At 54.5% G+C, this 16,141-nt stretch overlaps 1 protein-coding gene across 2 annotated transcripts in view; it reads right to left on the bottom strand.

The window, feature by feature from the left end:
* Positions 1 to 16,141, bottom strand: part of Fbln2 (fibulin 2) — a 66,899-nt gene that overhangs the window by 20,183 nt on the left and 30,575 nt on the right. For both annotated transcript variants that reach the window (XM_004859988.4, XM_004859989.4), the window contains exons 3-4: positions 3,218 to 3,329; positions 2,386 to 2,515 (exon numbers count right to left, since the gene is read on the bottom strand). In XM_004859988.4, the coding sequence (XP_004860045.1) occupies positions 2,386 to 2,515; positions 3,218 to 3,329 (242 nt within the window). The remainder of the gene's footprint in view (positions 1 to 2,385; positions 2,516 to 3,217; positions 3,330 to 16,141) is intronic.

Genomic DNA, 16,141 nt, shown 5'->3' with positions numbered 1-16,141 from the left:
AAGGCTCAGTCCTCGGCTTGGGCTACTAGGGGGCAGCAGAGCTTTGAAAGGTGGGGCCTGGTGGGAGGTTCTAGGTCGCTTATGCTGTGTCCCAGTGCCAGAAAGCTGACCAACGCAGCTTTCATCCCCTTCCTTAGAATCCCACTCACCTACCATCTGACTCGACCCAAGGCAGCCTACAGGGTTGGACAGATGGCTCATGGCTCCACATAAGCAAGGTCACAGGGACCACCTGGGCCATGTCCTGGACAGCTGACCAGACTCGTGCACTGGGCCAGTCAGAAGCTGTGGAGCTGTGGGTGCTTTGTTACACAGCGATAGCTAGCTGACACTCCAGGTTCATGTATCCTGGGGTGGAACCACCCAACTGAAGCCCCACTGTGGACGCCACACCTCCTTCCTGTCATTGTCCCTGATCTTCCCACACCATGAAGGTCATGGATTTTTAGCCCCATTTTCTAGAGGGAGGAGCCGATGCTGAGAGCTGGGAATTGGCCTAGAGATAAGCATAAAGAAAGAAATGGGATTCCACGCTTGCTTGTCAACAAGGTTCTCTCCTAACATCAGGAAAAATGAATTCCAATATGACAGAACTCAAAGTCAAAATCCTTTCCCCAGTGCTCTGTCCAAAGGCCTCCATCACCATTATCCAGGCTCTGGACCTTTGGACTTCTTCAACTCTTCCACTTCCTCCCCAGTCAGGACCAGGCCCCTTCTTCAAGGTCTCCAGACACTGTTCTCAGCCTGTCTGCTCTCACCTCTGCCGCAGAGACAGCTCACCGTCGACCCAACTCTATTTTCCTTCTTCCTGGTTTTCAGTGGGCTGCCGACCTCCTCAGAATAAGGACTACATTTCCCAGCCTCCCTTGCAATTTGATGTGGCCACGTGACTAAGTTTTAGCCAATGAAATTTAAGCAGAGGCATTGTCTTCCTTTAAAAGGGGGCTCTTGGGGCAGGGGATTTAGCTCAGTGGTGCCGTTGCCTGCCTCGCAAGCGCAAAGTCCTGAGTTGGATCCCCAGTACCAAAAAAAGGGGGGGTGCTCTTTTATCTGGGTGTGGTAGCCCTTGCCTGCAATCCCAGTGCTCTGGAAGGATTATAAGTTTGAGACCAGCCTGGGCAATTTAGCAAGACCATGTCTCAAAATTTTTAAAAGCGTTGGAGATATAGTGCAGTGTGAAGGCCCTGGGTTCAATTCTCCACCACTAGGAAAATAAGAAAGGAATTCTGACATATGTGACAACACAAATGAATCTTGAGGACATTATTGTAAGTACAATAACCAGTCACAAGAGGACAACACTGGTGAGTCCATTTCTTGAGGTCCCCAGAGTGCCCTAATTCACGGAGAGGGAAATGGGGGGTGTGGGGGTGCCAGGGGCTGGGGAAGGGGTGGGGGTTAGAGCGGCTCGGGACAGAGTTTCAGTTTGAGAAGATGGACAGACCTGGACAGCGTGATGGTCGCACAATGATGCGCATGAGCTTACTGCCCCTGGACGGCACGCTTCCAGATGCTGGGATTGATTTTAAGTCACACGCATTTGACCACAACAAAAAGGAACTGCGGAGATCAGAATCCCTTCCCCACCCTCCCCTGCCTCTGCCTGGAGGGCGCACGGCCACCCTGGACCAGCACAAGCCACTTCCCTCCGAAAAGTCCCTGCTGGGCGAAGACCTCAGTGTGGCAGGAGTCCCAGAGCCTGTCCCCCACACCCTACTTCCTACTTCTGTCAGCCCACGCTGCTTCCCCTGCCCAACCCCACCCCATTGCCATGCAGGAGGAGGCCCCCTAAAGACCCGTCCCCACACTGCCAGGGAGGACCCAATTACATCCTTTAAACCCTCCCTGGCACCCAATCCCTCCCTTAGGCCAGCCACAGTCCTGCCAGTGACCTGCCCACCACCTGCACAACCTCAGCTCCTGTAGCTCCCCACTCGGGCCATGCTAAATGCACTCTGACCTCAGGATCTTTGCACATACTGTACCATCTTTCTGGTTGGGAAGCATCCCAGACATCTGCACTACTCACCCCCACCTCCTCCAGGCCTTTACATGAGGATCCCCTTCTTGGTGTGGCTGTGGCCAGCCACCACCCGGTGAAATTTCAGCCACACCCATCACATCACTGCCTACGCCCTCCTCTCCCTAGCTCTTCCTCTGTGGCACCATCGCCTCCTGACAGCACACAGGACCGTGTTCCGCCCTTGCTATCCCCTGGCAGGGATGCCCACAGAGCAGGCCTGTCACCAGGTGTTTTCTGAGAGTGCCTGGGACAGTGCCTCGCCCACAATGGGTCACATGGCAGCTGGCGGTGTTTTCTGCACAGGTGGTGGGACCCCCAGGATGGGAGACCCTCCCGCTCCGCAGCAAGGCCAGGGCACTTGCCTTGTACAGGGACACACTGCAGGTGTCATTGTCATCGGCCCCGCAGGCTTCGCCCTCCTTGGCGCCCAGCACACCGGCCACACAGCTCTTCTCCTTCAGGTAGGACACGCAGCAGTGCCTCTGTGCCGTCCTGCAAAGCAGGGAGGTCAGCCCTGCAGGCACCCCACTCCTGCAGGGCCCCACCACAGAACAGGCAGAGTGGGCTGCCCCAGACACTGCCACGGTGGACCAGTGTGGGTGGCAGGGCAGTGCCAATCCCACAGGTCGTGTGGGTTTGTTTCTTGGCTTAAGCAAGGAGACTCAGAGCTGTGGGTCCCTAACTCCCGGGGAGGGGCCGCCATTCAGTGCCCTCTGCCAGGACTGACTGGCACAGGGAGACCCAGTCCCAGAAGGGCCTTCATGCAGGGCCATCCTGGGGCAGAGGTGGCCAATGAGCAGGCCAGGGCTGCAGGAGACATGGGGTGTGGGGTGCAGCACCTGAGGTGGCCGTGTCCTGGGGTCACTTATTCAGTGATGGAAGTGGTGAGCTCCCCATCAGAAGAGGGACACAAGTGTACACCGTGGCCATGAAGCCCAGACTCCCAGGGTCTGACTGGCGCATGCTCTCATTCCTCCTCATTATACCCCCAGTTGGTGGGAAGGGAGAGGAGACAGGAGAGTGAGTTAGGGTCGAAATTTCCCTGAGGAAGGCAGTGTAGGCTGGGCTCTGGAAAACACGGAGACTGATTCTAGCCAGGCACGCAGCCTCTCGCCTGGAGAAATGAGCAGGTCAGGTGCCTCTGGAGAAACGAGGGGTGAGAGGCTCCCCGGATGTCCCCGTGGGGCGTCTCACCTGCACACATCACCCTCGGCACCACTCCCGGGCATCTCTGTGCACTCGTCATTGTCGATGGCCCACTGCTGTCCCGCCGCGCAGCACGACTCAATCAGGTCCTTGGTGGAGCCTGTGGGCAAGGCAGGGGCAGAGGAGGCCGGGATCCGAGGGTCCAGGGCTGAGGCCAGACCTCGTCCCTCACTGGCAGGTGGACCCCGCTGTAGGGCCACCACAACAGGAGCTCTCGGGGACCAGGGCCGCGGCCCCTCCAGCTCCCACCCCCACTCCTGAGAAGTGTCCCCACAGGGACACTCTGACCCCGGCTTTGCTTCTAAGGAGCCTGATCTGAGTCCCCAAGGTGGGGCAGGAGATAAGAAAGCAGCAGCGGTAGCCAGGTGTGGAGCACACTTGTAATGTCAGCTATTTAGGAAGCTGAGACAGGAGGATCACAAGTTTGAGGCCAATGTGGGCAGCTCAGCAAGACCTTGTCTCAAAATAAAAAAAATAAAGGGCTGGAGAGTAGCCCAGTGTGATGGCCCTGGGTTCAATCCCCAGTACCAATGAAGGAACGAAAGAAACAAGGAGGGAAGAAAGGAAGCAGGGAAGGAGGGAGGGAAAAGGAGAAGCATTAGCAGCAATGGGCACACCCAATTTAGCAAGGAAATTGAAAGACAGTTAAGGGCAAATGTATTGTGACTGGGGAGGGTGACAGGAATCTGATGTGAGAACATCTTGAAATCAGATTGCTGGAAGCAGAGCGCTCGCCTAGCTTGTGCAAGGCCTAAACAACCCAAGAAAATGACAACTTAAAAAGTATTAAAATTAATGCTAATGAACAATTGTTATTCTAACGTGATGGCCCAAAACAAAACCAGCAACTCAAATTAGTGGCTTTCTTATATACCAGAAACAATTAAATAAGAATATTAGTAGGAAAATCTTATTTACAAAATACGCAAACCTAGCAGTAAATCAACAGTAAAGATGTTTGACCTAGGTGAAGAAAAATATTTGATTGTCTAATGGGTATGACAGTAGGCTTTACTCTAAATATATACCATGTACCTGCATAAGACATTCAAAGATGTCAGTTCTCCTAGACTTAATCTACAGCCTCAAAGCAATTCTAATCACAGTCTCAGCATAATTTCCTACAAAACTTGTTGAGGTGATTCTAACATCCATGCAGAAAGTGAAGAAATGTTTAAGAACATCCAAGAAAAACACACACACACACCCCAAAAAAAAGAAAAAAAAGAAAGCAGGCCTTTCCCTACTAGTATAAAAAATATACTTTAAAGTTCTAAGCATTAAAAAACAAAAGTAAGAGCCAGGCATGGTGGTGTGTGCCTGCAATACCAGCACTTGGGAGGCTGAGGCAGGAGGATCCCAGCAAGTTCAAGGCCAGGCTGGGCTACACAGTAAGTTCAAGGCTGGTCTGAACTACATGGCAAGACCCTGTCTCAAAATAAAATAAAATAAAAATAAAATAAAATAGGAACAGGGTATCAAGGGACCAGAATCGGGTTCAGAGACAGAACTAGGTGACATGGTTACCAAGTGATGGGGAAGGTGGCCTCCGAGCACAGCAGGGACAGTATGATGGTTTGGAGCTTAACCATTCCTCGGAGGCAATGCACTGACGCTTGGTGTCCAGCCAGTGGCATCCTGGGAGGTTGTGGGGCCTTTAAGTGGTAGGGGCTGGCAGCAGGAAGTGAGGTCACTGGGGGCTTGGCCTCGAAGGGGATATATACATACATATATCACAGCCACATCCCAGTGACCTAGGCACACAGTGGGTGCTCAGTGGTTGTCTGCTGAGTGAAGACCCTGGAAGTTGAGGACTGTGGTGTCAGGGCAGGACCAATGCTGACTATCTGAACCTAAGGTGGCACAGACACCCTCAACCTGGCACAGGGGGCCCTGGATGCCAGCCAGAGCCCTGCCATCCCCTGCTGCCGCCAGAGTCAGGCCTTGAGTCTCCATGGGTGCGGAGAGCGATGCCGCCATCAACACTGTCTCTGCTTGTCACACTGAGCATGCATACTTCTGGGGATGGGATCTCACCCCGCGCACACGGCCTGTGCCTGTGCTCAAAGCTCCCACTCAGGGTTCTCTCTTTCACAGGTCCAAATCCTCCCTCGGGATCTGACACAGCTGCCTTAAAGAGGTCAGGAGATGGCAGCAGGTCCTGGGTCCTGGCCAGATGACACGTGGTAGGTGTCCAAGCCAGGTAATGGAGGCTGCTGAAGATGGACTGGGTGCTCCAGATGGGCCAGGCACAGGTCCAGAGTTACCAAGAGTCTGTTATGACTCCTGTTTTATAGAGGATGTGGGGAATTACAAGTCCCAAGCCTCAATTCCCACTTCCCCTCTCTGTTCCAGACCTCGGCACCCCCACATCTGTGGCGTGGGCACCTTGATGCAGCTGTTCCTGAAGGTCCCCTCAGTGCATCTCACCGTCAGCCCAAGAGGTGGCTCTGCTGTCGTGTGCTGAACGGAGACCTCTTCCTGCCCCCTCACCCCGCTCAGAGCCAGGGTCTCAGCCTCGCTTGGCAGACTTCCTGCCATTCTCTGCTGGCCTTTCCCATCGTGGCCTCCCTCATTTCCAAACAAAGGAACTCAGGGCTGAGACTCCTGAGCCAGGAGGGCCACCCACGTGGAGCAAGAGTGGGGACTGGTATGAGGGCACCTATGGAGTTGCCAGGTATCGTCCCAGACACGGGAGGCAGGGCCCCCAAAGCCTGCAGCCTTCCAGCACAGAGAACCCCTCAGGACAGCTCCAGGTGGCCGCAGACAGCCAGTCCCCAGGGTCCCCTGTCGGCGAAGAGCCCGCACCCTCTGGTCCTCGAGGCCAGTTCTCCAACCTGTCCCCAAGGCTACTTCCAAAGCGCATCCCAGGCCCCCCTCCCAGGCCTCTGCTCCCACTCCTGCCCTCCGGTCACCTTCCAGCCAGAGCTGGAGTGGCCCCCCAGGCCCCGCTGGCTGGCCAGCCTCAGGCAGTGCTATTACAGACAGCTGAGCTGGGTAGAGATGCTCTAGGCAGAGAGACAGGGCTGGGCCCTCCAGGGAGTCAGTGCAGAAGATGAAAACATCACAACTGCAGCTGGAGGTGCATCTGTCAGAGGCCAAGCCTCAAGATAAAGACGAAATGACCAGGTCTACATGCTTCCCAAGGACGAGATAAGTGGTAACACGTGGTCTAATGAAGTCTAGATAGACGTCAGTCACCCCGGCGGGCGACGGAGACCTCCAGGGCCATTCTTTCCTACAGAAGTTTCTTGTTCTTTCCGTGTGCACTTGCTACGTGACCTGCTTCCCCACTGGATCAGTATTAGCTAGGCGGCTATACTTGTAATCTTATCAGTCGATCATAGTCTTCTCCCACGTTGTACCCACCTCGTGATTTTGCTCTGTAAAACTTCCCCTGTGAAGTGGGGTCCCCAGCAACCCACTAGGTCCCCTCCGGTCTCTCAGGAGCTGTATCTTTCCCCTCAATAAATATTTCCTACTCTTAACCTCCGCTGTTCCTTAGAATTCACTGATTTTGGAGAACATGAGCTCAACGTATGTGACATTTAGCAGGTTGGGAGTCCTCTTATTTCTCCTATATCAGTGTGACCCCATATCCACCCCACCTTGTCTCCTTTCTCCAGCCTCTGTCTCTCAGCCTCACCATTCACTCCTTGAACTCTTCGGGTCCGTTCCTGCCCCAGGGTCCTTGCACAGGCCACACTGTGTAGCGTCCTCCACTCCTCACTGTGCCCGGCCCCACCTGCCACCGTCTCCCAGGCAGCTCCTCTTTTGGGGGGGGTCTCATCTCAGAGAGAGGCTCCCTGACCTCTGTCTCTGAACTGACGTCCACCCCTGCCTCACCACCACTGAGCCTCCCGTGTCGTGCCCTGGCCTTGGACACCCTTCCTCAGCTCCATGATCCCACTCGAAAGCCAGTACAGGACAAAGTGTGACAGTGAGGGACTTCATCCCCTGCTGTCACCCCTTCCCCCTGGCCAGCAGCCGCCCACCCACCTCCACCCCAGAGAAGAGCCTTCCTCTGCGCTTCCCCCTTATCCCTCCACGACATCCCTGCCAGGGGACTTGCTTGTCCCAGCCACCAGCCTGGCAGGTCTCGGGTGCCAAGAATCAGTCGAGGCACCTCAGGGCCCCTGGAGGGCAGCACAGGGAGCATCCACAGGAGCATCAGGAAGTCCGGGTAGATGGCATGCTCGCTTCGTCTCACGTCGGCTCTCGGTACACACACTCCCTGTGACTAGGTCCGCTCCACGTGTGAAAAGGGGAGGCTCCAAGGGCCCAGCCTCAGGAAAGTGACCGGAAGACCCCGACCCTCGCCTGCCCACCCCTCACCCGCCTGTGGGTGGCACTCTCTACCCGTGCGTGTCACGGTCACCTCTGAGCAGGACTTGGGCAAGGCACCTGTGCCCTGAGCCTCTGCCTCCGCACCTGTGAAATGGCCAAGTAACCCCTGAAGGGTTCGGGGAGTGGCAAGCAGGAAGTAAGTGCTCAGTAAGAGTGGCCGCCCATCCCCCGGCACAGGAGTGGATTCAGCAACAGAGGTCGGCGGCGAGCCCTGAGCAGCAGAAGCTTAGGAACCGGTGCCTCGCCTACCTCTCAGAGCCTCCCCTCAGTCACCTGGGCCCCCTGCAGCGGGAGAGGGCGGGCGAGGCTGGACTCCTCGGGGAACCTCACACTCCCCTCCCCGGGGGACCCAATGCCCTAGGGCAGCGACGTCACTGGCAGGCACAGGAGCGGTACCCTGTGGACTCCAGGCCTTCGGGCCAGCCCTGCACTGGACAGCGCCCACGTGCCAGTCGGCAGGGGAGGTGCAGTCACCGCAGGCCAGGGACCGTGCACACACGGGTGACGGCCCCAGTCACACATCCCGCTGGGGGCAGGAGCAGGTCCCGGGAACACAGGGCACTGGCTTCACATGAACCTTAAAACAAGAAAAGGGTGACAAGGCAGCCTTTAGGGGGCAAAATGCTTAGAAAACTCTGACTGGAGACCAAAGACCAAGACTGTTCCAGACAAGGGACCCAGCCAGGGAACGCAGTCAGATGCACAGACACATATGGCAGGACTCTCCTCGGAGGAAGCGCCTGGAGAAGCCGATCCAGAGGGCTCAGGACGCTGGGGGCTGGGGTCAGAGGGGAAGGGCGGGGGAGGGGGTCGTGTTGGACAGGGACAGCTTCAGTTTACGCAGCTACTGTCCAGGTGCTTCATCATTGTAAGTGTCCTGTTGTGTAATTATTTGAAAAAGCACTGCACTGTAATAAGAAACCTGGGCCCCAGCCCGTCTCCCTCATGAGCCCCCCCCCCCCCCCGCACACACAGGCAGCCCCGTGCCTGCTGCTCCTCTGCCAGCAGGGGGGACACAGCCTCTTTCCCAGAGGTTAAATAATCGACATGAGATCCACCCGATTCACACAGGTGTCACAAGGAGTCAGATGCACTGACGTGGACCCCGTTGGTGCTGAAGAGGGGACACAGGGAGCCATTTCTCTTTGGGACATGTGGCTGTGCCTGTAGCATTTCGGGAAGGGGACCGAAGGCCCCATGACAGCCACCATCCTGCAGAGAGGCCCAGCCCTGGCAAGGGAGGAAGGAAACGGACTTGTCACTGTTTACCCTCTTTGTATTCTGAATTTGTCTCTTTTCACCCACGGGTCTTATCCATTCAAGAACTCTGGCCTACAAAATTGTTCCCTTATAAAAAGGTTCCGGAATTCCAGGGATTCTACCCCTTTGATCCCAGGACAATGTGTCTCCCAAACAATCCTGCCCAGAGGTCACGACCTGCTGGCCAGGCCCCTCTGCCTGATGTTGGAGCCCTGAAGAATTCCGGCTCACAAAATGCTTTGGAGGGACCGCTCACTACCTGCAGAAGGACGAGGGTGCCTCCCTCCACAGGGCCCCTGTTTGAACAGGATGTTTGCCAGGCCTGAGCAAACAGCGAGAAAATAGCTTCTGCCAGCTCGGGTGCCGTGGGGGGCCGGGGGCAGTGACACCTGTGGCCCAGGTGGCCTTCCTCAGCCACCCTAGGTGCCTCGAGTCCGTTTATGAGGTCTGTAAAGTGGAGAAAGAAGCCAGAGTCCTGGGTTCAGCTCTCCTCTAGGATCCCTGGGACAGGCCAGATGGCCGAGAAACGGCAGGAGCCACCGGCCGGGGCCCTACGTGAGCACCACATTCAGCCCCTGGGTGCCTTCCCAGACCACAATGGGCAGCCCCTCCGCTGCTCCCTTGGCAGCGCCTGGCTCTACTGGTGCCCTCCAGCCTCTCTGGTCACCATGCTTCTCACGTGGGCGCTGCCTGTCCCGTCCCCAGCAGGCCCCTCACTGACTTGGCACCACCAGATCCCGGCCCAGGGAGCCACTGGCCACCCTGCGGACCACCTAAGCTTGGGGCTGGCGGTCGTGTGCTGGATGGGGCCTGCACCCCGGCCCTGTCCCCACTCTGGGATGAGCATCCTGTATGACTGGGCTGCTTCCCCACCTGAGGCCACCTAGAACCAGGCCTCTGCGAGGGCGCATCTGGCCACTGCTCAGCTGGAAGAACTGAGGCCCGGAGAAGCAGGGCCGAGGGGACAGGCTTATTCTGATTGACCCTGATCTCCAGCACAGGTGGCAGGGCCCAAGTCGCAGGTCCCCCAAGCCCAGGAACAGAGGCAGCTGGTGTCTGAGCAGAAAGAGGCGGAGGGAGGGGCTCAGCCTCAAGGAGCCTCTGTCCCCCAAGGCCGCATGCTCAGGGTGATGGAGCCCCCAGCCCCCCACCTGCAAGTGGCCCCAAGATCCTCCAAGGAGGGCCGGTTTCGAAGTCCCCTCCAGCACGCCCACCTGAGGACTGAGTTTTCCAAAGCTCTCCAAAATGCTCGACCTGGAGGGAAATGCCAGTTTTGGAGGGAAAAAGTAATGGCTCCAAAAGCCAAAGGCAAAGCCTCCAAACAGGGATGGAAGGGCATCCCCAGAAAGGTCTGCACATCTGACACTTCGGCTTCCCATCAGAGCTCCTCTCACGATCCTCTGACTGGAAGGAACGGTGCTGCTCAGGCTCGCGACACCGGGGCAGAGCAGCTAGGGCTGCACTGTTTTCAAACTGGGACGGCAAGGCAGGCATACCTGTGATCACAGCACTCCGAGGCTGAGGCAGGAGGATCACCACGAGTTCAAGGCCAGCCTGGGCTACACAGTGAGTTCGAGGCCAGCCTGAACTACAAAGCAAGACCCTGTCTCAAAAAACCAAGTAAAAATAATAAAATTAAATTAAAAACTGGGGCTGTGAGCAGGATGAAAAGCTCCATGGGATGGCATGTGCTTCTTATGTACAAGGACTAGCTGAAAAATGAATTATGACTCCTATACCATATCCTGAAACAAACTCCAGATGAACAAAGATCTAAACACAAAAGGTCAAACAGTAAAACATCTAAAATATAATGACATCAGGGAAGACAAAGATTTCTTCCACAGGACATAAAATGCACTGACATAAAAGTAAAGATCAGCCAGGTGTGGCACTGCACATCTGGAATCCCAGCACTCTGGAAGGCTGAGGCAGGAGGATCACAACTGTGAGCCCAGCCTGGGCCACTTAGTGAAAGAAAGAAGAAAAAGGCTGGAGGTGCAGCTCAATACAAAAGCCCTGAGTCCAATCCCCAGTAAACAAGTAAACAGGAGTTCACTGCAATCTCAAGCTTGTGCTCCTCACACAAGGACCTCTGTGATGGATTCATCAGAAAGCACCACAGGAGTGGAAAGCCAAGTCCAGGGTGGTGAGACAAGATACTCGGAAGCCATGGGAGACTGGACAGGACCATCAGCAATCAGGCAGAGACCTAACCCTAAACATGGCCAAACAGCAACATGTCAGGTGAAAGTGCACTGGGCACTCTAACTTTGGAGGGAGGGGACACATGTGAAAGCCATCAGGGAGACCAATATGAAAGGCAAGGTGGATCCCTCGCACCCCTGCTGTGACTAGCAGTGAAGCACATGGCAGAATCTGCTAATGCTGAACGCTGGCTCTGATGGCAGAGCCACCACAGGTACCCAGGCCATCCCAGGATCACCCAAGTCTCCCAAGACGCACACAGGACAGCTCCCATCTGCTGCACTCTTTGGGCTCCAAACTCAAAAGGACCAAGTGTCTGTCAGTGCCCGAGTAGATCGATAAACTGTGATTTACTTCTACACCGGAACAGGAAGGAGCAACTGTAATTGTGCAATTTAACTGCCGTTGACTGTGTTAGCAGCGATGTAACTGCTTTGTGCAACATGTGGCTGAGTCTTGGACACATTTTCTGGTGCCAAAGATACAGGATAAATTCACCAACAGGCAGGGGGACTGATAAATCCAGGGAGTTTCAGTGGGAGGAAAGATGAGAACTCGCTAAGAGGCAGCAGGGACGTGCCGAGACCTCAGAATGGTCTCCATCAGCTGAGGGCAGTGCCCAGGGAGACGTGGGGAAGAGAAACTCACCGAGCCAGTCCACTACGACTGTCTGCACATTTATAAAAAGTGTTCAAAGGAGTAGTTATATTATTTGAGGTTACAAGACACTCAATAGTGTGGAGATTATGTCTCAGGAGAAACTTGCAGAAAGGAGCAAACCTAGGAGATATTAAGAGTAAACAATAGCTGACCACCCTTAGTGAAATACTACTTTTATGAAATGTGCTACACAGTAGAGTTTGGGGACAAGTGGAGAGATACGAACATGGTCCAAGTATCAGATGGCATCAAAGTGTTGATAAATGTGTTGCACGCTGGGTCATGGTAGGTGGCAATAATGGAGGAGAGTGTCTATTTTTTAGAGATTCAGTATTATGATTCAAATGTTTTCAGCATGCACACCTGCTCTTTATAGATGTGTTTCTTGCGCACATGTATGTTCACTATGCATCTACACAACCCTCCACACCCGCTGGCTCTGTATCTGTGGATTCAACCAAGTCGGTAGAGAAAAATATTTGAAAAAACCCTGCATCTGTAGTGAGCCTCTACTGGTGTTTTTCTTATCATTATTCCCTAAACAGTCTCTATAACAAACATTTGCTCAGCACATGCACTGTAGTAGGTGTTGTAAATAATTTAAAGGGGACTGAAATATAGGTGTCCACATTTGTGGCTGGCTGAGGCTGCCTGAGTGAAGAGAAACTGTCTGGAACGACACAGAAAATATTTACTATTGTTAATGCATGAAAGTTCCAAAACTTTCTTTTTATATTTTAACTTACTGAAATCTTTTCTGAAATGACACAAATGCAGAAAAAGGAACCCTTCTACATTGTTGATGGGAATATAAACTAGTACAACCAGTACAGAAATCAGTATAGAGATTTCTCAAGAAACTAAATTAGAGATTGCACTCAACCCAGCTGTTCTCATTCTAGGTGTCCTCCCAAAAGAGGTAAAGACATCATACTACAGGGATCCATGCACACTCGTGTTTACAGCAGCACAGTTCATAAGAGCCAAATCCTGGAAGAGGCCTGTATGTCCATCAGAAGGTGAATGGATAAAGAGAATGTGGTATTTACACAGTGGAGTACTACTCTGCCATAAAGAAGAGTAAACACGTCATTTGAAGGAAAATGGATGTGCCTTGAGACAATAATAGTGAGTAAAATAAATCAGACACACAAGCTTCAATATCGCTTATGAGAAAACCAAATTATAAATAAAGAGCAAGATAAAAAGACAGACGTAGGAAGCAGGAAGACAGTTCTTCTCAAAGGGGCAGGGGATCAAGTGATGGAGGGAGCAGGGAGGAAGAGGAGGGAAGGGATGAAGAAAGGAACTGAGATGCGCTATGTACACAGACCAACGCCACACCAAGAGTGTACACATGGGTGTGCTGCAAACGTGAATTTTTTAAACTTTTATAAAGTTAAATAAGAAAGCTTACATGTGTACTTACTAAACACCTGTCTTCCAGGCACACATACGTGAGGTGAAATACTGCACCCGTCATCGCTGCGTCCTACCGGGCAAGCTGCACAGCCCTGTGTAAAGTCTGACCCACGAGGTCCCCTTCAACTCTATGTGGCAGGCACAGGAAGTGGGGTCAGCACTGCACCTTGAGTCCCAACGTGCAGCACCATGAGCACCTGAGCACCGTGCAGTCAGGCATGAAAATTGCTGCTAAAAATCACATCATGAGGCTAAAAAATGTAAGACCTCATGGGGCCACGTTACCAGCGGTCCAGGGCTCGCAGTCCTGTGCCCACAGGACATGTGTAGGTTTTGCACGAATACTATGACTATATGCAGGGGCTTGAGCACCCTTGAATATTGGTATTCAAGGGGGCCCCTGGAATCAACCCACTGCAAATATGAAGGAACCATGATGTGTATTTGTATGTACACAAGCACCCATATGCACACGTTTATATGTGTGTATCTCAAACAAAAGACGGCACTGGCCAGTAACGGGGTTGGGACTCTTTGCTGCGCCTCCCCCCCAAGACAGCCCCAGTGGGTCGGTCTCAGCTCCCTGCTGTGGGTCAGGTCCCGGGGGTGTCTCGGGATGTTGAGTACTAGGATAGCAGAGCCCCAGCTCCCAAAGAGGGCTCCGTACAGGCCCCGGCGCCCGGCTTCCAGCTGCTCTAGGAAGCTGAGGGAGGAGGTGGCTAAGCAGTCTGATGACCCAAGGACAAAAAGGCCTCACTTTCCTATAATTCTGTAAATTCTCTTTCACTAAGAAACTGAAATGTCTGCACAAACTGAAGTTGGGTGGAATTCTTCGTGTTGGCAGAGTGTTTTGTGAGTATTATTTATACACTTGATCTTAGCCAAAAGGCCGAGAAGCGATTGTAAGTATTATTTATAGATGAGCCTTATGACCTAATTCTCTGTATCATTCATTTTCTTCTAGTTTAATACAATTCCTAGGCCATTGTACATATAGTTTAATAAGAAGGCAGTTTTGATTTTCCTGGGCCAGGATTTAATTATGACACAGATATAAACACTCTCTTTGGTGTGTGTGGTGCTGGGGGTCACAGCTAGGGCCTCTCCCACATTGGCAAGAGCCCTGCTACGAAGCTACACCTCTAGATCACCGTACTTTTTTTTAACATGTCGTGATAGGTAGTGACTTATTTAAGAAATAAAAACAGCATCACATTATGAAACAATTGGACCTGTGCTTTTCTCTTAGAGGCAGACAGGGAGCGGGCGCTAGTGCCATGCAGGCTGGCTTCCTGTACAGTGCCAGAAGGTGGTGCCTCAGGATCGCTGCCTGGAGAGGAGGGAGCAGGTGCCCTGGGCAGTCACCAGGCTCTCCTGCGCTGGTGGGGTTTGGAGACTGTGAGTCTGGGGGTGCAGAGCTCCCAATGGGATGCCGCAGGCCAGGCTGGGGCTCTTCCTAACCCAAACTCCCATGGACGCCACCCAGCACCTTCCCTCCATCCTGGGGCTATGTTTACACCTGTGCCCCACACCTTGAGCAGGTACTGCCCTACCTGACTCCCTGCCCTTCCCCCTAAAATAAATCCATCCTCCTGCAGGCTGCAAGACAAGCAGCCCCTGGAAGGCGGTCACAATGGCCAGAGGTGCCCAGGAGAGGCCAGGGTAGCGAGCCCCAAAGCCCACACCCCGAGGGATAGCATATTCACTGCTGATAGTCACAAGCTGGTCTAGGAAGCCAGGGTCCCACCCAGAGCTCCAGAGCCCTGCTGTTTCCCTGCTGCTGAGTGACCTCGGCCAAGACCCCCAGCCTCTCTGCTCCTGCATCCTGCTGCCAGGGCCATGTGGCGATAGACAAGGAATTGTGAGGCCTGGTCGCGGCTTGCTCCACCTACAGAGGGCCAGCGTGAGCAGCCCTTGCCCAGGAGCCTGGGCCGCCCCTTCCAGGAAGCGTGGCCACGCCCATGCCGGAGGTGTACAATCGCAGGGCCCTGGTCCCTTGCCAGGTCCACCGCCATCCTCCCCACAGACCCCCCAGCTCCCGCCTCCTCACAGCCCAGGGAGGCTCCCCAGGCATCGGGGCTGCCTCTGTACCCAAGGCTACAGCCACAGCCACAGCCATAGCCTCCGCTCTTGCCAGTCCTGGGGGTGATGGCTCTTCCCTCCGCCAGCCCAGTGCCCCTCACCACACCTTAGCGCTGCACAGAGCCCTTCGTGAAACTTTGTCACCAGCTTCAAGCCGGCTGCGAGAGAGGCCTGGGCAAGGGCGCTGAGCTGGAGGTCAGGACTCCCGGGTCCTGGCCCCTTCCTCACCCAGCACTGGGCCTCTTGGAGTCCGAGTCACCCAGAGGCGTAATCAGGGCAGGACAGAGTGGAGAGACCGAGCTCTGTGAGTCGACGTTGCAGCAGCGAGTTTGTGCCCACTGCATGCTTTGCTGGCGCCTTGAAATATCCGAATTAACTGCCAATATGTACAAGTTGGGAGCTTTTGCGTGCAATTCCAGATCCCAGGCTTCTGTTGGAAAATCCAAAGTTATGGGCCGCGCTGAGCATCCACAGCTCCCTGGCAATCGCCACAGCCATGCAGCTGCTGTGCCCGGGGTCAAGGCTCTGTCAGCCCTGTGACTCCTCCCAAGAGCCGCTCCACTGCTCGGGGTTTCCAACCCACCTGAGCCTGTGCCTGCATCCCTGCCCTGCCTGTCACGGGCCAGCGACTTCCCTGGGCCTCAGTCCCCTACTGTAAAATGGGCAGAGTGATGGCTGCCCTTTCTGGAGGGAGCGTCACCAGGCTTCGCAGCCAGATGCTCATACAGGGGTGAACAGGCATGGCACGCCGGCCCTGAGCAGCGACACAGAGGGAGACCGGCACGCAGAAATGGCAGGGCCCACGGGCGCTGGCTCGGCCTCTGCTCACTTGGCTGGCAGAGGCTGGCGGGAGCGTGGAGCGTGGGGAGGCCCATGGGGGAGAACACACAGTGCAGCTGGATGACAAACAGGGTGGGGGCAGGAAGCAAGTGG

The sequence above is a fragment of the Heterocephalus glaber genome, unplaced genomic scaffold (assembly GCF_053883595.1).
Source record: "Heterocephalus glaber isolate CG9 unplaced genomic scaffold, H.glaber_assembly_v1.0 deba00000768, whole genome shotgun sequence".
NCBI classification, from domain to species: Eukaryota; Metazoa; Chordata; class Mammalia; order Rodentia; family Bathyergidae; genus Heterocephalus; species Heterocephalus glaber.
Note: the sequence above shows the minus strand (reverse complement) of the source record. Positions and strands in the feature narration are given on the sequence as shown.